Source organism: Oncorhynchus mykiss, chromosome 3, assembly GCF_057628025.1.
Source record: "Oncorhynchus mykiss isolate SJ-2025 chromosome 3, ASM5762802v1, whole genome shotgun sequence".
Lineage (NCBI taxonomy): Eukaryota > Metazoa > Chordata > Actinopteri > Salmoniformes > Salmonidae > Oncorhynchus > Oncorhynchus mykiss.
In genome coordinates, this window is record NC_143024.1 from 84,820,790 (window position 1) to 84,848,447 (window position 27,658).

Sequence of the window (27,658 nt, forward strand, 5' to 3'; positions counted from 1 at the left end):
CACCATGTCAACACATACACTTTGCGTACGGTGTGATTATCTCAATTCTACTGCTTGAATGAACAAAGAAAGATGTGTACTATGTACACATCGATGCCCAGGTAGAAGTGACCTTTAGACACAGATCTAGCATAAGGTTGCCTTACCCTATCTCATAATAACCTTAGGCAAGACCTAAATATATCACAAAACAGGCTTTAGATCTAAGGGACATGCAAAGGTTGCTTCATTTTCTCAGCACACTGAGCTGCAAGAACTGACAGAGAAAACATCCCTACAGATCCTTTTTATGCAACATGAAAATAAAGTATGTACATTAAGTGTATCACTGGCTTACTTAAAGTGAATGATACATAGACATAAGGAGAGGAAGCCATTATAATTGATTGAGACGTAGCCCATTTGAGCCCTACTTTGATGATGTATCTGGTTGATGGGACAGATGAAATACGTCACAACCAGTCGTAGAGGATGCTGGGGCGAGAGGGCAAAGATGGCGCGCTCCACCAACATGGGACGTGAAGGGAAAGACACATCTCAGGATAGAGGCGCTTCTAACGCAGATCTCTTACTACACCCCGAGCTCCTGTCTCAGGAGTTTATCCAGTTGGTTCTGAATGAGGTAAGAGACGAATCAGCTGAATTTCAACAAGGAGAGTGTTGATTTTGCGCTATTCAGCTAGGTCCCAGCTAGCCTGTCAGCTAGCTAGCCACCGGTAGTTAACGTCAGCCAGCTTGTATTGTAGCCAAAATGGTCCGCTGATTTAGCTAGTTATTTATACCAGCGTCCGAACACTAAAGAGGCCATGCAAACCCAGCATGTTGGAAATATCGTCAGGAAAATATTATTAAACCAGCTTATAAAAATGTGTGAATCGTGGTTTGTTTAGAGTCAGGCGTGTTTTAGTTTTTTTTTTTTTTTGCGCATGCGTCAGGTGAAATAAGGGAGTACCTGGGGTGTATTCATTATTATAAACTCGGTGTTTCGAGCCCTGACTGCTGGCAGCTGTGGTATATAAGACGTATACCATGGGTATGACACAACATTTATTTTTACTGCTCTAATTATGTTGGTAACCAGTTTATAATAGTAATAAGGGTTTGTGGTGTATGGCCAATATACCACGGCTAAGGGCTTTATCCAGGCACTCTGCCTTGTGCATAAGAACAGCCCTTAGCTGTGGTATATTGACCATATGCCACAAACCCCTGAGGTGCCTTATTGCTCCAGAGCACACTGTAGCAAAACGTTTGTCTAGTTCATGAATGTCAACTGGTGGTTTTATTGAGGCTCTAGCTAACACTTGTTTTGACCCTTGTCCTGGACAGAAAAAGATAACCAGTGGAGACGAAGGGAGCCGCGACCAGCTCACGGCTCTCTACCTCCGGCACGTCATCCCCCTCCCGCAGAGAGCGCTGCCAAACAACCGCTGGGGAAAGAGGATGGAGCAGACTCGAGCGCGACAGAGCACAGCCAGCGGACAGTCTCGTAGGTGGGGAGAGGATATGTTTCTCTAAAACGTGAAATCACCAAGGTGTCTGGACCTATCTAAAGCATGCCATTTACATAAAAAATAGAGATTTGGTTGTTTAAAAAAAAAAACAATACTCCTTTAACTCTGTTACATTGACTCAGTGGTATTTTTGTATTGTCAGACTTTATTTAAAGGTAAACTCAGCATTCGAACAAGGAGATTTGAAAACCATACATATTGAAATGAGCGTGATGCAAGACTTTGCTCTGAGAATTTGTGCATGGGTGTGCTTCACGCTGCTACAACATGGGTGTGCTTCACGCTGCTACAACATGGGTGTGCTTCACGCTGCTACAACATGGGTGTGCTTCACGCTGCTACAACATGGGTGTGCTTCACGCTGCTACAACATGGGTGTGCTTCACGCTGCTACAACATGGGTGTGCTTCACGCTGCTACAACATGGGTGTGCTTCACGCTGCTACAACATGGGTGTGCTTCACGCTGCTACAACATGGGTGTGCTTCACGCTGCTACAACATGGGTGTGCTTCACGCTGCTACAACATGGGTGTGCTTCACGCTGCTACAACATGGGTGTGCTTCACGCTGCTACAACATGGGTGTGCTTCACGCTGCTACAACATGGGTGTGCTTCACGCTGCTACAACATGGGTGTGCTTCACGCTGCTACAACATGGGTGTGCTTCACGCTGCTACAACATGGTAGCTACTGGACCAACTCTTAGTTGTTGAGGAAATCAGCCTGATATTAAAGAATGTCTCTCTGCAGTTTGATGGCCACAGATACCAAACAAAACAATGTGATTTCCAAGGATAACAAACCATACAACTCTTCGCAAAACCCCATTTACAGGTGGAACTGTGCAGATAAAGTTTAACAGAGTAAATCTAATGGTGATAGTTTTTTATATTTTTTTACTGTGTACATTGTTTAAAGTAGTCTTGTGCACAGAGTTGTATGATTTGTTTAACTTTGAAATCAATGTTTTTTTTTTGATGAGCATACATTTTGAAGTTAAAAAATCGGAGTCACTGTGGAATTGCCTTACTGTGGAATTGCCTTACTGTGGAATTGCCTTACTGTGGAATTGCCTTACTGTGGAATTGCCTTACTGTGGAATTGCCTTACTGTGGAATTGCCTTACTGTGGAATTGCCTTACTGTGGAATTGCCTTACTCCTACTGTAGCCTCAGTCAGTGTCCTGTTTTGCCTTACAGCTTCACTGACGACCACAACAGTAAGAGGCCTCTGATTGTGTTCGATGGCAGCTCCTCTAAAAGTGGCCCCGTCAGACTGAAAAAGCCAGAGGGTCAGACCTCGGGGTCTGGCGTGACCGACAAATTCAAGCACCCTCCCTCCATGAACCTCTTCAGCCCCATACGCAAGCTGTCCAGCACCACCCCTACCCCCTCGTCCTCCCACAGCCCAGGAGGCCCCCATAGGAGTCCCACTGGGAATAAGGGTCTGGGGAGCCCCCCCTCCTCCTCCAAGTCAGTTAATCTCAAACGGGAGGCAGACAGCTCGGTATGGAACCTCAGTATCTACTGGTCTATGCAAAATATTTTTCTAAAGATGATTTTCTGGTCACCAACCGTGGTCCTGGATAGCTGCAGGATTTAGTTCCAACCAAAACAATGGATTCAGCTAATGGTATACTTACGCAATAAGGCCCGAGGAGGTGTGGTATATGGCCAATATACCTTGGCTAAGGGCTGTTCTTAGGCACGATGTAATGTGGAGTGTCTGGATATTGGCCAAATACCACAAACCCCCAAGGTGCCTTATTGCTATTAGAAACTGGTTACCAATGTAATTAGAACAGTACAAATGCATTTTTGTATACCCGTGGTATACAATCTGCTTTACCACTGCTTTCATCCAATCAGCATTTAGTGTTCAAACCACCCGGTTTATAAATAATATATTATAATCCAATCTGATTTAGATGAAACAGGTTTTTTATAGTTGCACTGGACCAAATGTTTTCACATTCAGAAGCTCTCCAGAACCAGGGTTGGTGACTGCTTTCATGGGCTATTTGACTGACTTGGAGAGGTTTGGGAATGTTGATGTTATTAGCGAACCAGATCTGTGAATGTTGTCAGTGATCGTCTCTGTCTCCTCAGGGTGAACTCAAAGAAAAGAAAAAGATCCAGAAAGTGACCTGGCCTTGACCCTGGACCGTACCCAGAGACCCACCACTCCACTGTAGAGCAGTGATGAGCCACCTCACACTGGGGCATTCTCTGCCAGAGTCGGGACAATCAACAGAACGGGTGGTGACATCCGTCCTCATTCACCTAACTGACCCCAGAACTACTCTCTGACCCTTTACCTGACCCTCAAGTGTCCTTACAGTGAGTACTCTGCTCCTGGGACTTTACTGACTCTTAATGCAGACATGGCACCACAATATTTCTACGTTCATAAGTATTTTGTGGAATAAGCAGTTTAACCCTCAATTCTGCTCTATGCATTATAATTCTGTGATGTGACCTACCTGAAATCCTCTTAGAACAGTTAGAGTTCACCCTTCCAGGGCTGTTAGAGCTCAAGTTGAGGTTGATGGTGTTTAACTTGATAGAACTTTGGGTCTACAATGCTAAGTTGTTATGCATCTTCATACGTCTGTGTGGCCGTACCATATCCACAGTGGGGCATGATGGGTAATGGATTTCTCTGGGTTTTGATACTGATTTAGATGAAATCCTCAGTAGGAGGAACATTGCCACTGGCCGCCCCACCCCCGTTATTGTTGGTGAGGTGCATCGTAATTGTAAAACTCATTGCAGTACAATGATGTTGGGCGGGGGGGCAGTGTTTTGTTGTTTGCAGGAACTTCTTTGTTGCTGTTTCACAATTTAAGGATTCCAGCTTTATTGTATTGGTACTGTGGCACTTGCATTTGTAATGGGATGTTTAACTAGTGTGCCTTGCCTTGAGTGGGGGTGCATTTGAATTAAATGGAAGTGAACCACCAGATGGTGCCAGAGACTCAGTCCTGCATGATTTGCAAGCGCCTGAGAAAGACTTTGCTCCTGGTCTAGGATCAGATTAGCCAACCTTGAATTCTACTCTTTACCATTAAGGCATCAAAGCATACCTGACCCAGGACCAGCAGTTAGGGGCAACTTGTACCAACTCAAAGGCATTGTAAAAGATTTTCCCAAAATGTATTTAGCCGCCTCTACGTTCCTATAATGTAGATGTATAGAGGGAAGTGCCCATCAACTGCCCCTTGTTGGACTCCATCCTCTAACTGCCACCGCAGCTAAAGAAAACCCTAGAGGAAACACTTAACTTCATGTCACTTCCTTAGTCACACACGGTGTACAGCAGTTGGTGCATTTTTATACGTCTTTATTTGGACTTCAGACACTGACTTCCTGTCAGAGCCCTTGTGACTGATAAGAGACATGTCTGTTGGCTCTCACCTTAATAGGCATGGCTCATCGTTACCAAGCATTTGCACCAGTGTCAGTCAAGTGTATACGTGTTGGGGGTGATAATAAACAGCGTTTAAAAACCAAACTGTCATTATTTACACTTTGGTTAATGTTTTTCTTTCTTTTAGTTGTAGCTTTTGTGTTATTCCCATCTGAATAACATTACAAACTTTGCACCAGTGTAAATGCCCAGTAAACCTGTTTGAGTTAGTTCACATTTTCGCAACTTTGGGACTTATGCTCCCTCATACACACCAGTAGATAGCCTTTAAAATCTTAAAGGTATTTGGCACCCAAATTACACAATGACTGCAATAATTGTGTAGTTCAGGGGAAATATTCCTTTCAATACATAAACTCTGAATATATGACTCTTTATAATTATGACAGACATTGATGTGTAAAACCTCTAACTATGTGATGTATTAAGCCAGGGCATGCAGAAAGCAACATTTGCTGTTGCACTCCAAAAAACATTGTCATGTATATTTTTGAACTCATATAGTGTATATGGGGTTAGTAGCCTAATAACGAGTGTGTTCCTCTGCCCAGGTGTTGCTGATGCATGCAAGATCTTGCAACGCCCAGATAGGTATTTTACGTATTAGCAAACCACATGATGTTAAGGCAATCTGATGCCGGACTGCCCAGTCGATGACGTGGCACCCAATCATTGGTTGATGCATGCGACGTCTGAGAAGGGGAACGCGACCAGTATCTTGTGTTCATATGTCATATATATATATACACACAGTTGAAGTCGGAAGTTTACATCCACTTAGGTTGGAGTCATTAAAACTCATTTTTCAACCTCTCCACAAATTTCTTGACAACAAACTATAGTTTTGGCAAGTCGGTTAGGACATCTACTTTGTGCATGACACAATACATTTTTCCAACAGTTGACAGATTATTTCACTTACAATTCACTGTATTACAATTCCAGTGGGTCAGAAGTTTACAGACATGAAGTTAACTGTGTCTTAAACAGCTTGGAAAATTCCAGAAAATGATGTCATGGCTTTAGAAGATTCTGATAGGCTAATTGACATCATTTGAGTCAATTGGAGGTGTACCTGTGGATGTATTTCAAGGCCTACCTTCAAACTCAGTGCCTCTTTGCTTGACATCATGGGGAAATCAGCCAACACCTCAGAATCTTTTTAGACCACAAGTCTGGTTCATCCTTGGGAGACATTTCCAAATGCCTGAAGGTACCACGTTCATCTGTACAAACAATAGTACGCAAGTATAAACACCATGGGACCACGCAGTCGTCATACTGCTCAGGAAGGAGGCGCGTTCTTTCTCCTAGAGATGAACGTACTTTGGTGTGAAAAGTGCAAATCAATCCAAGAACAACAGCAAAGGACCTTGTGAAGATGCTGGAGGAAACAGGTACAAAAGTATCTATATCCACATTAAAACGAGTCCTATATCGACATAACCTGAAAGGCCGCTCAGCAAGGAAGAAGCCACTGCTCCAAAACTGCCGTAAAAATGCCAGACTACGGTTTGCAACTGCACATGGGGACAAAGATCGTCATTTTTGGAGAAATGTCTTCTGGTCTGATGAAACAAAAATATACCTGCTTGGCCATAATGACCATTGTTATGTTTTGAGGAAAAGGGGGAGGCTTGCAAACCGAAGAACACCATCCCAACCGTGAAGCATGGGGGTGGCAGCTTTGCTGCAGGAGGGAGGGACTGGTGTCCTTCCCAAAATAGATGGCATCATGAGGTAGGGAAATTATGTGGATATATTGATATATATATCTCAAGACATCAGTCAGGAAGTTAAAGCTTGGTCGCAAATGGGTCTTCCAAATGTACAATGTTCCCAAGAATACTTCCAAAATTGTGGTAAAATGGCTTAAGGACAACAAAGTCAAGATATTGGAGTGGCAGAACTGAATTTGTGGGCAGAACTGAAAAAGCGTGTGAGAGCAAGGAGGCCTACAAACCTGACTCAGTTACACCAGCTCTGTCAGGAGGAATGGGCCAAAATTAACCCAACTTACTGTGGGAAGCTTGTGGAAGGCTACCCGAAACGTTTGACCCAAGTTAAACAATTTAAAGGCAATGCTACCAAATACTAATTGAGTGTATGTGAACTTCTGACCCAATGGGAATGTGATGAATGAAATAAAATCTGAAATGAATCATTTTCTCTACTATTAGTCTGACATTTCACATTTTTTAAATAAAGTGGTGAACCTAACTGACCTAAGACAGGGAATCTTTACTAGGATATAAATGTCAGGAATTGTAAAAAACTGAGTTTAAATGTATTAGGCTAAGATGTATGTAAACTTCAGACTTCAACTGTATATATATATATATATATATATATATATATATACAATGATACTCAGTTGTGCTCTGATAGGTCGTTGTTACTTCCTGGTTGTTTCGTTAATTTCCAATCAGACGTGTCGGCCACTCGCTGCCTGCCAGATGTCAGATGTCTTTGCCACACTCGGGGCACAGGATGTCGTCACGCTCGGTGAGGAAACCCCGGCCCACCAGGGAGACAGAGCACTTCTTACAGTTGAAGCAGTCGTTGTGCCACTGGCGCTCTTCAAACGAGATGTACTTACTGCCACCCAGACCTAAGAGAAAAGGGAGAGATGAACACATGCTGTTATCAAAAGGTGAAGGATGTCTCTGCATCCTAAAACATAAATGAAGGAAACCATAGAGCAGTTATACTGTATCTTGCTTTCTCCATTTCCACAGATGAGTGATTGGGGAAGGAGGAAAGGTGGAGAACTTTAGTAAGGATTCAAACAGGGCCACAGTGTACAGAGTGATGGGGTGAGTAAGTGACTGACTTCCTGATTTACAAGTTAGGACTGATTTAAAAGTGGCTATCTAACTGGCTGACTGACTCATTCTGTTAGAGACGGGTATACAATTTCCTCGCGGGTCTGCACAGATGATCGGATCGTTCTGTCATGTTCCCTTTAGTTCCTGATACACTAAGCACTGTTCCACATGTTGTAAAGATCTGATCATCAGTGCGTGAGCAGAAAATGTGTATCTGCAACACACCCAGATGGATAGATAGTTTACCACTGATGGGGGTGGTGCAGGAAGCACACTTCTTGGCATACAGGTTGCAGAAACAGTTGAGGCAGTAGGCAAAGTCGTCACGGGAGGTGAAGCGTTGGCCAGACAGCTGCTGCTTGCAGCCGGTGCACAGGAAGCAGTCCTTATGCCAGGGTTGGTCGCGATAGGTCACCCCGCCAGTAGTGATGGGCTATTATAGAGAGAGAGTTAGGTCAAATGTGACTGCACACAAATAAGCACATACACACCAACCAAGTGCTACACACCAGGCACCAACAGATACCAGATTTTAGCGGTTAAGCGATCCATTCAATAAATTGCCACGTGAATGGATACTGAGGACATTTGTGGACATATAAAGTACTAATCGTTCTTGCTCTATTCTAGCTTGCCAGATTCACAGCCAGTCTTTCAGTAGTTGTAGAAAGAGCCCTGTTTTCTATCTCTCTGATGTATACGCCACTTTAGAGGACAGAAAAAGTGAGGAAGAGATACTACAGTATTTACACTTAATATTATGACCTTAAACCTACCTTCTTGCAGTGCACACACTGCATGGCAAACTGTTTCTCGTAGCAGGGCACACAGAAGTTGTGGTTCTCCTTGGGGATGAAGCTCTTGGTGCCGATGGGCTGCTGGCAACGCTGGCAGGTGAAGCAGGTCTCATGCCAGCTGTTACCCTTATGCTCCATCTTCCTGGAGCCTGAATGAAGGGGAGGGAGAGAGAGGGAGGGAGGGGAAAGTGGAGGGATGGATGGGTAGGTAAAGGAATTAAGAAGTATAGAGAATGGAGAGTGCGAAAGAGGACACATATGCTACTCAGTCCTTGGGTTACACACAGTCCCTCACTGTCTGCCCCCTCAGAGCTGCTCTCTAAAATACTTCCTGGGTTTTAAAAAATTAATTAAATTCAAATTTTATTGGTCACATACACATGTTTTACAGATGTTAATGTGAGTATAGCAAAATGCTTATGCTTCTAGTTCCGATAGTGCAGTAATATCTAACAAGTCCTAAAGGCCCTAAACGATATCAGAATCACCATCGATAAGAGACAATACTGTGCAGCTGTATTCATTAAAGTGACTAGTGATCCATTTATTAAAGTGTCCAGTGATTGGGTCTCAATGTAGGTAGCAGCTTCTCTGAGTTAGTGATTGCTGTTTAGCAGTCTGATGGCCTTGAGATAGAATCTGTTTTTCAATCTCTCGGTCTTTGTATACAAACACAGTGGGTACAGAGGGGCATTGTTGTGTTCAAGGAAGTCTGGAGCAAATGTATTCAGTATCTACAGTACATTCAGTGTTTCTGCTCTGCTGCACCCCAGACCTCACCAGAGTAGAGTTACACTGACTGTCTGTCTGTTTGTCTGAGAGAAGCACCATCCCAAGGAATTATGGAAATTATGATATTTAAAGACATAGATTAGTTAAAATCATCCAAAACGTTCTACTACCACCACTACTACTACCATTGGTACTACTACTACTACTACTACTGGTACTACTACTGGTACTACTGGTACTACTACTACTGGCACTACTACTACTACTGGTACTACTACTACTGGTACTGACACTACTACTACTGGTATTGGTACTACTACTGGTATTGGTACTACTACTGGTACTACGACTACTGGTACTACAATTTCTGCTACTACTACTGGTACTACCAGTACTACTACTGGTACTGGCACGACTACTACTGGTACTACTATGACTACTACTGGTATTGGTATTACTACTACTGGTACTGGTACTACTACTACTGGTATTGGTACTACTACTACTACTGGTATTGGTACTACTACTACTACTGGTACTACTACTACTGGTACTACTACTACTACGACTACTGGTACTACGATTTATGCTACTACTACTGGTACTACTACTACTACTACTGGTACTGGCACTACTACTATGACTACTACTGGTATTGGTATTACTAATACTGGTACTATGACTACTACTGGTACTACTACGACTACTACTGGTATTGGTACTACTGTTACTACTACTGGCACTACTACTACTGGCACTACTACTACTACTACTGGTACTGGTACTACTACTACTACTACTACTACTATTACTACTACTGGTACTACTACTACTACTGCTGGCACTACTACTACTAATACTTGTACTGGTACTACTAATCCTGGTACTGCTACTGGTACTACTACTACTACTACAACTATTACTGGTACTGGTACTACTACGCCTACTGGCACTACTACTACTACTGGTACTGGTACTACTACTACTGGTACTACTACGCCTACTGGCTCTACTACTACTAATAATGGTACTGGTACTTCTAATTCTGGTACTACTACTACTACTGGTACTACTGGTACTACTACTACTACTACTGGTACTACTACTAATACTGGTACTGGTACTACTACTACTACTGGTACTGGTACTACTATGCCTATTGGTACTACTGGCACTACTACTACTGCTACTGGTACTACTAATACTACTACTACTGGTACTACTACGCCTACTGGCACTACTACTACTAATACTGGTACTACTAATTCTGTTACTACTACTGGTACTACTACTACTGGCACTACTACTGGCACTACTACTACTACTACTGGCACTACTACTACTACTACTGTTACTACTACTACTGGCACTACTACTACTACTGGCACTACTACTGGCACTACTACTACTACTACTGGCACTACTACTACTACTGTTACTACTACTACTGGCACTACTACTACTACTGCTACTACTACTGGCACTACTACTACTGCTGGTACTACTACTACTGGTATTACTACTGGTACTGCTGGTACTACTGGCACCACTACTACTACTGGCACTACTACTACTACTACTACTACTACTGGCACTACTATTACTACTACTACTACTGGCACTACTACTACTACTACTACTGGCACTACTACTACTGACACTGCTACTACTGCTGGTACTGGTACTACTACTACTACTACTACACCTACTACTACGGGTACGACTACTACTGGTATTACTACCACTGCTGGTGCTGGTACTACTACTACTACTACTGGTACTACTACTTCTATTTTTACTGGTACTACTGCTACTACTCAAACAGATCAACTCAAAATGTCAGGTCTGTAAATAACTTCCTGAAGATTCATGGGAAGCTGTGTTTGTTGGTATTTAATTTTGTTTTTATAAGGGCAGATCTAAATTGTGTTTGCAACCATTATGAAGGTTTGTGTACGTTGTGATAGTCCAAGATTAGTCTGTGTACATGCCTGTGTGCACGTCCGTGTGTGCATGCCCATGTGCATGCAAATGCCTGTGTGTGTGTGTTTACTATATGTAGATTAGATGAATGTAGGTTCTCACCAGGCATGATGGTCTTCTTGCACTCGTGGCACTTGGAGGAGTACTCATTGGAGTAGCACTCAGTGCAGAGCAGCTGGTCATCCTTGGTGGAGAAGGGCTTGTCCACCAGAGAGCGTTTACACTGGAAGCACTGGAAACACTCCTCGTGCCAGTGGCGGTCCTTGTAGGAAAGGTCCTATGGAGGCATCAGAGGGACAATTTCAGTCTTTATATCAGACAGCATGCTTTGACAATGTTCTTGGATGGAAGGTAAACACAATGAGAGACAGTGCTAGTGGTTCATCCCTATTTGTATGTGTCATGCAATGCATACGTGTGTGTGTGTGTTCCTACCCTGGTGTACGTGTGTGTGTGTGTTCCTACCCTGGTGTACGTGTGTGTGTGTGTGTTCCTACCCTGGTGTACGTGTGTGTGTGTGTGTGTTCCTACCCTGGTGTACGTGTGTGTGTGTGTTCCTACCCTGGTGTACGTGTGTGTGTGTGTGTGTGTGTGTGTTCCTACCCTGGTGTACGTGTGTGTGTGTGTGTGTGTGTGTTCCTACCCTGGTGTTGCAGCCGATGGGTTTCTTGCAGTCCTCACAGGTGTTTGAGTACAGGCTCTCGTAGCATTTGACACAGTATGGGTTTTCCTCTCTCAGGACGTATTTCTTCCCGAACAGGGATTCCTTACAGTAGTGGCAGTCATAGCGCTCTGTCATCTTTGCACCGGGAATCCCAACTGAGGCAAGGGGAGAGAGAGAGTTTGAAAATATTATTTGTCCTACTACTGTATAACCCATAACAGCTATGTCTAAGCCAGGGGGGCCTTACTTTTTCAATAAAAATATCTGATAAAAAATCAGTGGGCCTTACTACCCATAGGAACACATTGAATAACATATTTACTACATGGAACAACAGACAGTCCTACATGGAACAACAGACAGTCCTACATGGAACAACAGACAGTCCTACATGGAACAACAGACAGTCCTACATGGAACAACAGACAGTCCTACATGGAACAACAGACAGTCCCCCAAAACATCTAAAGAGAGTTTGTTCTGAAGTGTCTGTCCTATATCTGAGAGAGAGAATAAAGATCAGGATATATACAGTGCCTTGCGAAAGTATTCGCCCCCCTTGAACTTTGCGACCTTTTGCCACATTTCAGGCTTCAAACATAAAGATATAAAACTGTATTTTTTTGTGAAGAATCAACAACAAGTGGGACACAATCATGAAGTGGAACGACATTTATTGGATATTTCAAACTTTTTTTAACAAATCAAAAACTGAAAAATTGGGCGTGCAAAATTATTCAGCCCCTTTACTTTCAGTGCAGCAAACTCTCTCCAGAAGTTCAGTGAGGATCTCTGAATGATCCAATGTTGACCTAAATGACTAATGATGATAAATACAATCCACCTGTGTGTAATCAAGTCTCCGTATAAATGCACCTGCACTGTGATAGTCTCAGAGGTCCGTTAAAAGCGCAGAGAGCATCATGGAGAACAAGGAACACACCAGGCAGGTCCGAGATACTGTTGTGAAGAAGTTTAAAGCCGGATTTGGATACAAAAAGATTTCCCAAGCTTTAAACATCCCAAGGAGCACTGTGCAAGCGATAATATTGAAATGGAAGGAGTATCAGACCACTGCAAATCTACCAAGACCTGGCCGTCCCTCTAAACTTTCAGCTCATACAAGGAGAAGACTGATCAGAGATGCAGCCAAGAGGCCCATGATCACTCTGGATGAACTGCAGAGATCTACAGCTGAGGTGGGAGACTCTGTCCATAGGACAACAATCAGCCGTATATTGCACAAATCTGGCCTTTATGGAAGAGTGGCAAGAAGAAAGCCATTTCTTAAAGATATCCATAAAAAGTGTAGTTTAAAGTTTGCCACAAGCCACCTGGGAGACACACCAAACATGTGGAAGAAGGTGCTCTGGTCAGATGAAACCAAAATTGAACTTTTTGGCAATAATGCAAAACGTTATGTTTGGCGTAAAAGCAACACAGCTCATCACCCTGAACACACCATCCACCCTGTCAAACATGGTGGTGGCAGCATCATGGTTTGGGCCTGCTTTTCTTCAGCAGGGACAGGGAAGATGGTTAAAATTGATGGGAAGATGGATGGAGCCAAATACAGGACCATTCTGGAAGAAAACCTGATGGAGTCTGCAAAAGACCTGAGACTGGGATGGAGATTTGTCTTCCAACAAGACAATGATCCAAAACATAAAGCAAAATCTACAATGGAATGGTACAAAAATAAACATATCCAGGTGTTAGAATGGCCAAGTCAAAGTCCAGACCTGAATCCAATCGAGAATCTGTGGAAAGAACTGAAAACTGCTGTTCACAAATGCTCTCCATCCAACCTCACTGAGCTCCAGCTGTTTTGCAAGGAGGAATGGGAAAAAAATTCAGTCTCTCGATGTGCAAAACTGATAGAGACATACCCCAAGCGACTTACAGCTGTAATCGCAGCAAAAGGTGGCGCTACAAAGTAGTAACTTAAGGGGGCTGAATAATTTTGCACGCCCAATTTTTCAGTTTTTGATTTGTTAAAAAAGTTTGAAATATCCAATAAATGTCGTTCCACTTCATGATTGTGTCCCACTTGTTGTTGATTCTTCACAAAAAATACAGTTTTATATCTTTATGTTTGAAGCCTGAAATGTGGCAAAAGGTCGCAAAGTTTAAGGGGGCCGAATACTTTCGCAAGGCACTGTATATATTATTTCCTCCTTATTTTTGGCACTAAACCATCTCCATATATACTTCCATAATTATTTTCAACTGGTACCGGGGGACCTTCAGACAAGTATTGTGAGGCCTGTAGGAAACCTAGAGCAAAACAGTAACAGACACATCTCAACATCACCTGTTCAGAGGAGACTGTGTGAATCAGGCATTCATGGTTGAATTGCTGCAAAGAAACCACTACTAAAGGACACCAATAAGAAGAAGAGACTTGTTTGGGCTGATGAGTCCAAATTTGAGATTTTTAGTTCCAACCGCTGTGTCTTTGTGAAACGCAGAGTAGGTGAACAGATGATCTCTGCATGTGTGGTTCCCATCGTGAAGGAGGAGGTGTGATGGTGTAGGGGTGCTTTGCTGGTGACACTGTCTGTGATTTATTTACAATTCAAGACACACTTAACCAGCATGGCTACCACAGCATTCTGCAGCGATACACCATCCCATCTGGTTTGCGCTTAGTGGGACTATCATTTGTTGTTCTCAGGACAAGGACCCAACACACCTCCAGGCTGTGTAAGGGCTATTTGACCAAGAAGGAGAGTAATGGAGTGCTGCATCAGATGACATGGCCTCGACAATCAGCCAACCTCAACCCAATTGAGTTGGACCGCAGAGTGAAGGAAAAGCAGCCAACAAGTGCTCAGTATATGTGGGAACTCCTTGAAGCCTGTTGGAAAACCATTCCAAGTGAAGCTGATTTGAGAGAATGCCAAGAGTGTGCCAAACTGTCATCAAGGCAAAGGGTGGTTACTTTGAAAAATCTCAAATGTAAAATATATTTTGATTTGTTTAACACTTTTTTGGTTACTACGTGATTCCATATGTAATATTTTATAGTTGTGATGTCTTCACTATTATTATATAATGTAGAAAATACTGTCCAAACTTTTGACTAGTACTGCATGTGTTCTATATTTGTGTGTAGCCCAAACTGTTGGGACGCTACAGACAGAAGTTGGCAGATCGGCTGTACCAACTTCAGACGAGTACCAAGACTCTTATGTTGTGAGAGTCTCATCTTTCCATAGAGGCGACGTTAGGACACTACGGACAATTTTGTAAGAAGACTGATTTTCGGGATGTCTCATGGTCTGATGAACACCGCTTTAGATGCGGAAGTGCAACATCAGAGGATGAGGTGAATTGAGATGCATCCAATGCAAAGACAATATCTCTGGTTTAACAGATATCTCTGGTTTAACAGATATCTCTGGTTTAACAGATATCTCTGGTTTAACAGATATCTCTGGTTTAACAGATATCTCTGGTTTAACAGATATCACTGGTTTAACAGATCTCTGGTTTAACATATCTCTGGTTTAACAGATATCTCTGGTTTAACAGATATCTCTGGTTTAACAGATCTCTGGTTTAACAGATATCTCTGGTTTAACATATCTCTGGTTTAACAGATATCTCTGGTTTAACAGATATCTCTGGTTTAACAGATATCTCTGGTTTAACAGATATCTCTGGTTTAACAGATATCTCTGGTTTAACAGATATCTCTAGTTTAACAGATATCTCTGGTTTAACAGATATCTCTGGTTTAACAGATATCTCTAGTTTAAACTGTCAGATTTTTATGGGGTTTTATGGGACATTTTAATTATGCTAATTGATTTCTATGGGATATTTTAATTATGCTAATTGAATTTCCACGGGCATCGACTCTAGGGGGATAAATGGCTCATTCAAGTTATGGTCAAGAACCTTGATCCATGACCTGCATACTTATGTAAGTAGGTTTTTAAGAGTCCAACGAGATGAACAGAAGCCAGCTTGTAAAAGCCAAGTGTGTCTGTTGGCCTTCTCTGTGTCAGTGTTTTATACAGAGATATCCGCTTCCTGACATTGAGTAGGAACAGCGAGGATACATCCTTCTCACAATCAGTCTGTTATAGTAAATGAGAACTGGATCTCAATTCACTTGCCTGTCACTGCAATGAATATAATATCCACAAAGGGCATTTCAAATTCAAGCAAAGTGGAGGCACTGCAATATAGCACAATAGAGATCACTGACAAGACATTGAGGAAATCCCAATACACATCTGCCTGTCATCTTTTGAGCCAGTGTTATATTACCGACAGTTGTAGGATCAAGTTGTACTTTTGTGTACAGTATGTCTCTCTAGAGGGTTTAGTCTTTGACCTCTGTGTGTCAGTCTTTTGTCTGTTGGTGTGACAGCTGCAGGGTGACAGATGAGAGGAACATTATTAATAGCTCTATCTATCAATCGTACTTAGAGAGAGACAGGGGACCTTCGCCCCTGCGCATACCAACACTCACTATGTCACCATGCAGTCAGTCATCCATCACCTCACCTCCGGCTGTCAGCATCACAACGCACCACAACACAGCTCAGATTCCCACAGTGTGTGTGACACGGCACACTGGAAGAATGTCTACTCACGCTTTGCAGCTGCCAGCAGTCCAGCCCCTGATAAACCTCTGGTTATCCCTCTCTGTGTTTGGCCTGTCACTCTGCTGACCTGTGTGTGTGTGTATGTGTGTTTGTACGCGTGTGTGGCCGGCTGCCTCTGGAAGTCCCCAGTGTCCCAAGCACACGACGCTGCATACCTCTCTCCTCTACACTTCTCACCACTTTCCTCTTGCTCTCATTCTTCTCTCTCTCTTTCTTTCTGAGTTCTGACCTACTCCCCTCTTGCCCACTGATTCCACCGTCATGGTTTGACCATATAAGGAGGCAAAGGAAAAACAGGAGAACTTGAGAATGTCCCCCCTCACTTTCCTAAATTCCTTCTCTCTTTCCCTCGTATTCTTATTCACCCTCTCATCTCTCGCTAGATCTCTTCTTCCCTCTCTCCCTGTCCCCAACCCCCTCTCTCCCTGTCCCCAACCCCCTCTCTCTCTGTCCCCAACCCCCCCTCTCTCCCTGTCCCCAACCCCCTCTCTCTCTGTATTTGCTTTCCCTTGTTTTTCTAACCCGATACTGTCTATCTTTCTGTTTGCATTTCCTCATTACCTCGTTCGGTCCCCCTTTCTCTGGACTAAATCCCCTGTAATATCATGGTATGTTCTTCATGTATTACAGCCTTTGTGTATGAGATCCTCAGATATACCACTTCTTACTCAAGAATAGAGGTCCAAACAAGAATCGAAACTAAGACTGCATATGTTAAAGGGCTAGAGAAGGGTCTTGGTATTGGTCCAAATTAGATTGAAACAGAAAGTCAGAGGAATTTTCTGTTCTCTGTCTTCATGTTTAAAGAGGAATAGATTTACTATCCTATCTACCGGTAATAATGACTCTCCCTCTAATCCCTTTTCCCAGTCTCTCCATCGCTGTTGCTCTTCCTCTCCTCTACTTCCCCTCATCCATCCATCCATCCATCCTCTCTCACTCTCTCGCTCTCTCGTTCTCTCGTTCTCTCTTGTTCTCTCTCGTTGTCTGGCTGTCTCTCTCTCTAACTCACTTAACTCAGGGTTCATCTTGGTCCTAAAATAAAAGAGAAACTGAGCCCTAATAAAATCTGCAGCTATTTAAACAGTGGACAGCTGTTGGAGACGGGGCTCTGTGTTCTCTTCGATGTCACCCATACCAGCGAAGCTAATGACAGACACCAACCACCTGACTAATACACACACACACACACACACACACACACACACACACGCGTGCGCAGAATGAACACCTCAATGTGGAGGAATAGAGGGTATTTCTTAACTTTTGTCAGACATGTACAGTACTTTGCTTCTACTTGTAATACAAGTGTCATACAATGTAAGTACAAGTGTGCTGAACTCCTGGGAAGTACATGCTGTGTCATGGTTCGACCCTTGGCTCTGGGGTATGATGAAATGCAGGTTTTGTCTAGTGAGGCAATGATTTTCTGAGTGGATGATTGAATCAAGTATTTTTCTGTTAATGATTGGATCATATGTCTGTGATGGGATTGAGTGCTGTCTGTGCTGTTGTCACATGTGTGGGTTTGCCGTAATTGTGTTATGCAATGCTGGAGAACCCATCTGAATCTCACACACGCGCACACAAACACACTCAATTATGAAGATTTCTTATGACTTTCACAAACCTGAGCAGTTAAACTCTCATTACGCTATCACCTTAAGTTAAAATGTCTTTTGTTTTTCACTATCATAATTAAACCTGTAATTACATTGACTTGAGATAAGTTTAATATATTTACTGAGCAAGACAAAGATCCCACATCCATCCTCTCAACACCACAACCCTCCCTCCTCACCCATCCATCCTCTCTCCTCCCCTCAACACCACAACCCTCCCTCCTCACCCATCCATCCCCTCTCCTCCCCTCAATACCACAACCCTCCCTCCTCACCCATCCATCCCCTCTCCTCCCCTCAACACCACAACCCTCCCTCCTCACCCATCCATCCTCTCTCCTCCCTTCAACACCATAACCCTCCATCCTCACCCATCCATCCTCTCTCCTCCCCTCAACACCATAACCCTCCCTCCTCACCCATCCACCCTCTCTCCTCCCCTCAACACCATAACCCTCCCTCCTCACCCATCCATCCTCTCAACACCATAACCCTCCCTCCTCACCCATCCATCCTCTCTCCTCCCCTCAACACCATAACCCTCCCTCCTCACCCATCCATCCTCTCTCCTCCCCTCAACACTATAACCCTCCCTCCTTACCCATCCATCCTCTCTCCTCCCCTCAACACCATAACCCTCCCTCCTCACCCATCCATCCTCTCAACACCATAACCCTCCCTCCTCACCCATCCATCCTCTCTCCTCCCTTCAATACCATAACCCTCCCTCCTCACCCATCCATCCTCTCTCCTCCCCTCAACACCATAACCCTCCCTCCTCACCCATCCACCCTCTCTCCTCCCCTCAACACCATAACCCTCCCTCCTCACCCATCCATCCTCTCAACACCATAACCCTCCCTCCTCACCCATCCATCCTCTCTCCTCCCCTCAACACCATAACCCTCCCTCCTCACCCATCCATCCTCTCTCCTCCCCTCAACACCATAACCCTCCCTCCTTACCATCCATCCTCTCTCCTCCCCTCAACACCATAACCCTCCCTCCTCACCCATCCATCCTCTCAACACCATAACCCTCCCTCCTCACCCATCCATCCTCTCTCCTCCCTTCAATACCATAACCCTCCCTCCTCACCCATCCATCCTCTCTCCTCCCCTCAACACCATAACCCTCCCTCCTCACCCATCCACCCTCTCTCCTCCCCTCAACACCATAACCCTCCCTCCTCACCCATCCATCCTCTCTCCTCCCCTCAACACCATAACCCTCCCTCCTCACCCATCCACCCTCTCTCCTCCCCTCAACACCATAACCCTCCCTCCTCACCCATCCATCCTCTCAACACCATAACCCTCCCTCCTCACCCATCCATCCTCTCTCCTCCCCTCAACACCATAACCCTCCCTCCTCACCCATCCATCCTCCAGCTGTCTCTTAGTCTAAAGGGGTGGAACTGTTTCCCCAAATGTACCCCCCTTCGCCCATACCACTACCCACTCCTAACCATAACTATAGGGTATAGATAATTGGCAGATAGGCACAGAACATATTAGACCCTGTCTGTCTGCCCTGTCTGTCTGCCCTGTCTGTCTGTCAGCCATGTCTGTCAGCACAGTATCCAGGCACACTGATAACACCTACACTTATCCTCTTGCATTAGATATTACAGCATAGCATAGACAGGCTCTGCCACGCACACGCACACATTCACACACACATGCATACATTGACTGATGGATCTTGTATCTACATTGTGACAATGTAAATCTGCTGAAATTATTACCTTACCTTGCCTTGCTGAATAATAGCATTTAAAACAAAGTCCTCTACATCCAAAATAATTTCCTCTCCAAGGCACAGTGAATGCAGGACAGTGGGGTCAGGCTTTTCGAGGACACAGAAACGCATCTTTAAGATACCTAGTTTGATCATGCATGTAATCTGTATCATAGAGAAGTAGTTGATACTGACTGAAGCTCAACTGATTACCTCTAATTCAAAGTGACAGTGGCACATTTCTTTAACAAAATAAATCTATCAAGCTAAAGTTGAGTTAGTCAGGGGAGAAATTAGGTCAAATGTCACGCATCAAAGCCGAAGTTCAATCATAGTGTTCAAGGCCTGAATAACCGTAATCAGAGAGAGAGAGTTGTGGAGATTTAGGAGGAGGTTGGGAGTTATTGTTTGAGCTGAGTGGAGGGTGATTGTTTCAGGTGGTAGAGAAGAAGAGGTAATCAGATGGATGAATGGTGGAAAGATAGAAAGATAGAAAGAGAACATGATTAAGGAGAGGGATAAGAGCTCAGGTGGAGAGAGGGAATGGGCGTGTGAGAGGATGAGTGGAATTAAAAGTTTATGTCCCAGAAAAGGAGAAAGAAGAGGAGTGAAGAAGGGATGGATGGGTAGAGGAGTGGACAGTGCTGAGTCCTACCTTTCTGTCTGTGGAGGGTGTGTGTCTGTGAGGAGTCTGCTCAGACTGAGACCGGTGAACAGAGGGCGAGCTGTAGTCACTCCTGATTGGATTACCCCACCCATAGACAACTAATTGTGGAGCGAGTGAGGAGGGGGTTGGGGGGTGAGGAGGGGGGGGGGGGTTGAAATGGGCTATAAATACAATGGCCCTACAGAGATAAAACCCTCTCTCTCTCTCGACATACACACACACACACTGTCACTCTGCCACACCAACTGCCCTTTGGCCTTGTAAGGCATTGCATTGTAGTTCACTAACCACACACAACTACTAACTACGCTAATTTCCGTGTCTGTAGACCCCTCTCTCTCCCTGTAGACCCCTCTCTCTCCCTGTAGACCCCTCTCTCTCCCTGTAGACCCCTCTCTCTCCCTGTAGACCCCTCTCTCTCCCTGTAGACCCCTCTCTATCCCTGTAGACCCTCTCTATCCCTGTAGACCCCTCTCTATCCCTGTAGACCCCTCTCTCTCCCTGTAGACCCCTCTCTCTCCCTGTAGACCCCTCTCTCTCCCTGTAGACACCTCTCTATCCCTGTAGACCCCTCTCTATCTCTGTAGACCCCTCTCTCTCCCTGTAGACCCCTCTCTCTCCTTGTAGACCCCTCTCTATCCCTGTAGACCCCTCTCTATCCCTGTAGACCCCTCTCTCTCCCTGTAGACCCTCTCTCTCCCTGTAGACCCCTCTCCATCCCTCCCTCAATCTAATCCCAACATCCGTTCATCCCTCCACTAACTCTGTATCCCATTTTTCACAGAGAGGAAAGCCAGGAACAACACATCTCCCAGGATTGTTCCAGAATTCCAGTTCACAGACCTTCCTCCATTTTTGTTAGTTTGTGTTGTCTTCACAAAGAACAATCCTGTCATGAGACATTTTTTATTCGTTTTGAGCCCAGATTGCAACAGTACAGTCATTTAAACAGTTTAATCATTTAAACAGTTTAGTCTTTCTTCTAATGTTGTATGATTTACTACCTACACACACACTTGTACTGTTGTGTACCCCATGACATTATGGCTCTTTGACGTGATGCTAAGATGGAAAGTATGCCGTGAGTTAAATGTTATAGAGCACTGTCATCCGCTGAGATAGCTTTCAGAGAATCTCTCTATGTCCTACCCTGTCTCTCCCTATCCATCCATCTCGATCATCCTCTCTCACATTCCCTGCCTCTCTCTCTCTCTCTCTCTCTCTCTCGCTCTCTCATATGATGATGATGATGATAGCAGGTTTTCCTGGTCACTGTCAAGAAGGGAAGGAATGGGATCCCCTTGTGTGACTCAAGTGCTATATTTGTAAACTACTTGTGATGTTAATCAACAGGAGGTGTGTGTGTGTGTGTGTGTGTTGATTATGGCCAACAGTATCCCTGATTGACCGTGGGAGCGTATCGGGGAGGTAATGTGGTGTGTGATCAAATTTGATTTGTCACATGTGCTGAATACAACAGGTGTAGACCTTACAGTGAAATGATTACTTACAAGACCTTAACCAACAATGCAGTTTTAAGAAAAATGTGTGATAAGTAAGAAATAAAAGTAACAAATAATTAAAGAGCAGCAGTAGAATAACAATAGCGAGGCTATAAACAGGGGGTACCGGTACAGAGTCAATGTGGAGGTTATATACAGGGGGTACCGGTACAGAGTCAATGTGGAGGCTATATACAGGGGATACCGGTACAGAGTCAATGTGGAGGCTATATACAGGGGGTATCGGTACAGAGTCAAAGAATAGCAGCAGAATAAAGGGGGGGAGGGGGCAATGCAAATAGTCTGGGTCGCCATTTGATTAGCTGTTCAGGAGTCTTATGGCTTGGGGGTAGAAGCTGTTGAGAAGCCTCTTGGACCTAGACTTGGCGCTCCGGTACTGCTTGCCGTGCAATAGCAGAGATAACAGTCTATGACTAGGGTGGGTGGAGTCTTTGACAATTTTTTGTTGAACGCTGAGTTGTAGTCAATGAATAGCATTCTCACATAGGTGTTCCTTTTGTCCAGGTGCGAAAGGACAGTGTGGAGTGCAGTCGAGATTGCATCATCTGTGGATCTGTTGGGGCGGTATGCAAATTGGAAGACACTTGTCAGTTGGTCAGCGCATGCTCGGAGTAATAGTCCTGGTAATCCATCTGGCCTTGTGGCCTTGTGAATGTTGACCTGTTTAAACGTCTTATTCACAATGGCTATGGAGAATGTGATCACACAGTCGTCTGGAACAGCTGATGCTCTCATGCATGTTTCAGTGTTACTTGCCTCGAAGCAAGCATAGAAGTCATTTAGCTTGTCTGGTAGGCTTGTGTCACTGGGCAGTTTGCGGCTGTGCTTCCCTTTGTAGTCTGTAATAGTTTGCAAGCCCTGTCACATCCGACGAGTGTTGGAGCCGGTGTAGTATGATTCGACCTTAGTCCTGTATTGACGCTTTGCCTGTTTGATGGTTCGTCAGAGGGCATAGCGGGATTTCTTATAAACTTCCAGGTTAGAATCCCGCTCCTTGAAAGCGTCACCTCTACCCTTTAGCTCAGTGTGCATGTTGCCTGTAATCCATGGCTTCTGGTTGGGGTATGTACGTACGGTCTCTGTGGGGACAACGTCATCGATGCACTTATTGATGAAGCCAGTGACTGATGTGGTGTACCTCTCAATGCCATCGGAAGAATCCCAGAACATGTTCCAGTCTGTGCTGTAGTCCTGTAGTTTAGCATCTGCTTCATCTGACTACTTTTTTATAGACCGGGTCACTGGTGCTTCCTGCTTTAGTTTTTGCTTGCCAAATGGAGGGCGAGGGAGAGCTTTGTATATGTCTCTGTGTGTGGAGTAAAGGTGGTCTAGAGTTTTTTCCCTTTGGTTGCACATTTAACATGTTGCTAGAAATGAGGTAAAATGGATTTAAGTTTCCCTGCATTAAAGTCCCCGGCCACTACGAGTGCCGCCTCTGGATGAGCATTTTCTTGTTTTCATATGGCCCTATACAGATCATTGAGTGTCGTCTTAGTGCATCGGTTTGTGGTGGTAAATACACAGCTACGAAGAAAACTCTCTTGGTAAATAGTATGAACTACAGCTTATCATGAGATAGGAGCGTAACGGTGAGGTTACGTGGTGTTTGTGATGGAGCGTATCGGTGAGGTAACGTGGTGTGTGATGGAGAAGTAACGTGGTGTGTGTGATGGAGCGTATCGGTGAGGTAACGTGGATACGCTCCATCACACCTCACCGATACGCTCCATCACACACCACGTTACTTCACCGAGCGTATCGGAGAGGTAACGTGGTGTGTGTGATGGAGCGTATCGGAGAGGTAACGTGGTGTGTGTGATGGAGCGTATCGGAGAGGTAACGTGGTGTGTGTGATGGAGCGTATCGGTGAGGTAACGTGGTGTGTGATGGAGCGTATCGGAGAGGTAACGTGGTGTGTGTGATGGAGCGTATCGGAGAGGTAACGTGGTGTGTGTGATGGAGCGTATCGGAGAGGTAACGTGGTGTGTGTGATGGAGCGTATCGGAGAGGTAACGTGGTGTGTGTGATGGAGCGTATCGGTGAGGTAACGTGGTGTGTGTGATGGAGCGTATCGGAGAGGTAACGTGGTGTGTGTGATGGAGCGTATCGGTGAGGTTACGTGGTGTGTGATGGAGCGTATCGGAGAGGTAACGTGGTGTGTGTGATGGAGCGTATCAGAGAGGTAACGTGGTGGTGTGCGTGATGGAGCGTATCGGAGAGGTAACGTGGTGTGTGATGGAGCGTATCGGAGAGGTAACGTGGTGTGTGTGATGGAGCGTATCGGTGAGGTAACGTGGTGCGTGATGGAGCGTATCGGTGAGGTAACGTGGTGCGTGATGGAGCGTATCAGAGAGGTAACGTGGTGTGTGTGATGGAGCGTATCGGTGAGGTAACGTGGTGTGTGTGATGGAGCGTATCGGTGAGGTAACGTGGTGTGTGTGATGGAGCGTATCGGAGAGGTTACGTGGTGTGTGATGGAGCGTATCAGAGAGGTAACGTGGTGTGTGTGATGGAGCGTATCGGTGAGGTAACGTGGTGTGTGTGATGGAGCGTATCGGTGAGGTAACGTGGTGCGTGATGGAGCGTATCGGTGAGGTAACGTGGTGTGTGTGATGGAGCGTATCGGAGAGGTAACGTGGTGTGTGTGATGGAGCGTATCGGAGAAGTAACGTGGTGTGTGATGGAGCGTATCGGAGAAGTAACGTGGTGTGTGTGATGGAGCGTATCGGTGAGGTAACGTGGTGTGTGTGATGGAGCGTATCGGTGAGGTAACGTGGTGCGTGATGGAGCGTATCGGTGAGGTAACGTGGTGTGTGTGATGGAGCGTATCGGAGAGGTAACGTGGTGTGTGTGATGGAGCGTATCGGAGAAGTAACGTGGTGTGTGATGGAGCGTATCGGAGAAGTAAAGTGGTGTGTGTGATGGAGCGTATCGGTGAGGTAACGTGGTGTGTGTGTGTGATGGAGCGTATCGGAGAGGTTACGTGGTGTGTGTGATGGAGCGTATCGGAGAGGTAACGTGGTGTGTGTGTGCTGTGGGAGCGTATCGGAGAGGTTACGTGGTGTGTGTGTGTGTGTGCTGAGATTCAGCTGTGAATTAGACTGTAATGCTGATAATCACTGTGTGGAATTAAAGTCAACCCGACTACCACACTCACTAATTGATGTTCTGTCATGTTTCATTCATTTCATTCACTGCCAATGCCAGGATGCTTATGTTGACATTATATTGACACAATTCATATCAATCCTAGCCCCAGCGCTTGGCTCCAGCCCCATTCCTGGCCCCAGCCCTTGACCCTCTTCCCAACCCCTCAATTCCCCGTCCCCACCCCATCTCTTCGCCCAGCTCAATGCGTCCTCGTTCCAGCCCTTAATTCCCTCCCCTCCCCACACCATCCCCTTTCCCCCATGCTACTCTACACCCCCTCAACCCCCCCATCCCATCGCTGACCCCCATGTATCCTCATCCCTGGGCTACCAGCCCAGTCGATAAGCCCAGCCGGGGGGGTAACGCTGCAGCTGTCTGGGCACTACCAGGATCCATGGTGCTGTTAAAGCCTGGTGCTTACCGATGCCGCAAATACAGCCAGGACGGAAAGGTCAGGGCGCCCAGCCTCCGTCATCACCAGACCACCGTTAATCATTTCCCCCCCAAACAGGCCCATCCCTGGGTTACACCAGAGCCCAGCTGATCCCCTGCAAGGGGAACCTTTTCAACCTTTGAACCGGCCAGAGCTCCAGCACACTGACATGGATCCCCTGATAGAAATTGCTTTGATGGACCGGCCGTGACACAAGGTCACAAGGAGGAGGGACACAAATGAGCAATCAGAGGTAATTTTGGAGAACATTGAGTGAGCTGTTATGGATGCAGGCTTTTGTTCTAGCCAAGCATTAACATACGTACAGTAGCAGTCAAAGCGTTGGACACACCGACTCATTCAAGGGTTTTTCTTTATTTCTACTGTTTTCTACATGTTCCACATCTCCTCTCCAGGGTTGACCACAACAGAGAGGACATCCATACTGAAATGGGTATACCCAAGAGGACTTCTCATATATCATATACACACATCTCCTCTCCAGGGTTGACCACAACAGAGAGGACATCCATACTGAAATGGGTATACCCAAGAGGACTTCTCATATATCATATACACACATCTCCTCTCCAGGGTTGACCACAACAGAGAGGACATCCATACTGAAATGGGTATACCCAAGAGGACTTCTCATATATCATATACACACATCTCCTCTCCAGGGTTGACCACAACAGAGAGGACATCCATACTGAAATGGGTATACCCAAGAGGACACTCGTATATCATATACACACATCTCCTCTCCAGGGTTGACCACAACAGAGAGGACATCCATACTGAAATGGGTATACCCAAGAGGACACTCGTATATCATATACACACATCTCCTCTCCAGGGTTGACCACAACAGAGAGGACATCCATACTGAAATGGGTTTACCCAAGAGGACACTTGTATATCATATACACACATCTCCTCTCCAGGGTTGACCACAACAGAGAGGACATCCATACTGAAATGGGTATACCCAAGAGGACTTCTCGTATATCATATACACACATCTCCTCTCCAGGGTTGACCACAACAGAGAGGACATCCATACTGAAATGGGTATACCCAAGAGGACACTCGTATATCATATACACACATCTCCTCCCACCAGCCTCCTCTGGTGTTAATGCATACTGAGCATGTTATCCACCTCTCACTTCATGCCATAGCTGTTGTTCTCTCTGTACAAATGTGTCTCTTAAAAACACTTGGATTAAATTAAATCTACATCAGGCTAGTTATATTAGATTTGATATTATACTGAACAAAAATATAAACGCAACATATAAAGTGTTTGTACCATGTTTCGAGAGCTAAAATAAAAGATCCCAGAAGTTTTCCATGTGCACAAAAAGCTTATTTCTCTCCAAATTTGTTAAAAAATGTGTTTACATCCCTGTTAGTGAGCATGTCTCCTTTGCCAAGGTTATCCATCCACCTGACAGGTGTGGCATATCAATAAGTTGTTTGAATAGCATGATCATTACACTGTAAAATGTGCAGTTTTTTAACACAACACAATGTCACAGATGTCTTAAGTTTTGAGGGAGTGTGCAATTGGCATGCTGACTGTTGTGCCATTCATCCACCGCCATCACCCCATGTTTCAACATGATAAATCACTGCCCCATGTCTCCCAGTTCTTCCATGGCCTGCATACTCACCAGACATGTCACCCATTAATAAGCATGTTTGGGATGCTCTGGAATGACGTGTATGACAGTGTGTTCCCACCAAATATCCAGAAACTTCACACATCCATTGAAGAGGAGTGGGACAACATTCCACAGGCCACAATCAACAGCCTGATCAACTCTAAGGAGAGATCGCGCTGAAGGAGAGATCGCCCTGAATGAGGCAAATGGTCGTCACACCAGATACAGACTGGTTTTCTGATCCACGCCCCTATCTTTTTTTTTAAGGAATCTGTGACTAA

The 27,658-nt window shown here is 44.9% G+C and overlaps 2 protein-coding genes and 1 long non-coding RNA gene across 4 annotated transcripts; 2 read left to right on the forward strand and 1 right to left on the reverse strand.

Annotated features, from left to right (window-relative positions):
- Positions 1–432: 432 nt before the first annotated feature.
- On the forward strand, positions 433–5,030 carry tslig2 (tRNA splicing ligase complex subunit 2). The gene is made up of 4 exons (XM_021597932.3): positions 433–622; positions 1,330–1,493; positions 2,717–3,023; positions 3,626–5,030. The coding sequence occupies exons 1-4, from the start codon at positions 434–436 to the stop codon at positions 3,671–3,673; spliced, it is 708 nt and encodes a 235-aa protein (XP_021453607.2). The 5' UTR covers position 433; the 3' UTR covers positions 3,674–5,030.
- Positions 4,843–20,707, reverse strand: fhl2a (four and a half LIM domains 2a). 2 transcript variants are annotated; one of them, XM_036975112.2, is made up of 6 exons: positions 20,590–20,707; positions 11,930–12,105; positions 11,389–11,563; positions 8,551–8,720; positions 8,021–8,207; positions 4,843–7,557 (listed from the first exon to the last, which is right to left on the reverse strand). In XM_036975112.2, exons 2-6 carry the CDS (start codon positions 12,083–12,085, stop codon positions 7,406–7,408), a joined length of 840 nt encoding a protein of 279 aa, XP_036831007.1. In that variant the 5' UTR covers positions 12,086–12,105; positions 20,590–20,707; the 3' UTR covers positions 4,843–7,405. The 2 variants fall into 2 exon arrangements, with proteins under 2 accessions (XP_036831007.1, XP_036831006.2); XM_036975111.2 differs by lacking the exon at positions 20,590–20,707 and adding an exon at positions 16,561–17,009.
- LOC110520544 (uncharacterized) lies at positions 7,427–27,076 on the forward strand. The gene is made up of 4 exons (XR_002472999.3): positions 7,427–7,599; positions 7,685–7,762; positions 25,786–25,960; positions 26,124–27,076. It is a non-coding gene; the product is annotated as an uncharacterized LOC110520544 (long non-coding RNA).
- The last annotated feature ends 582 nt before the right edge of the window (positions 27,077–27,658 follow it).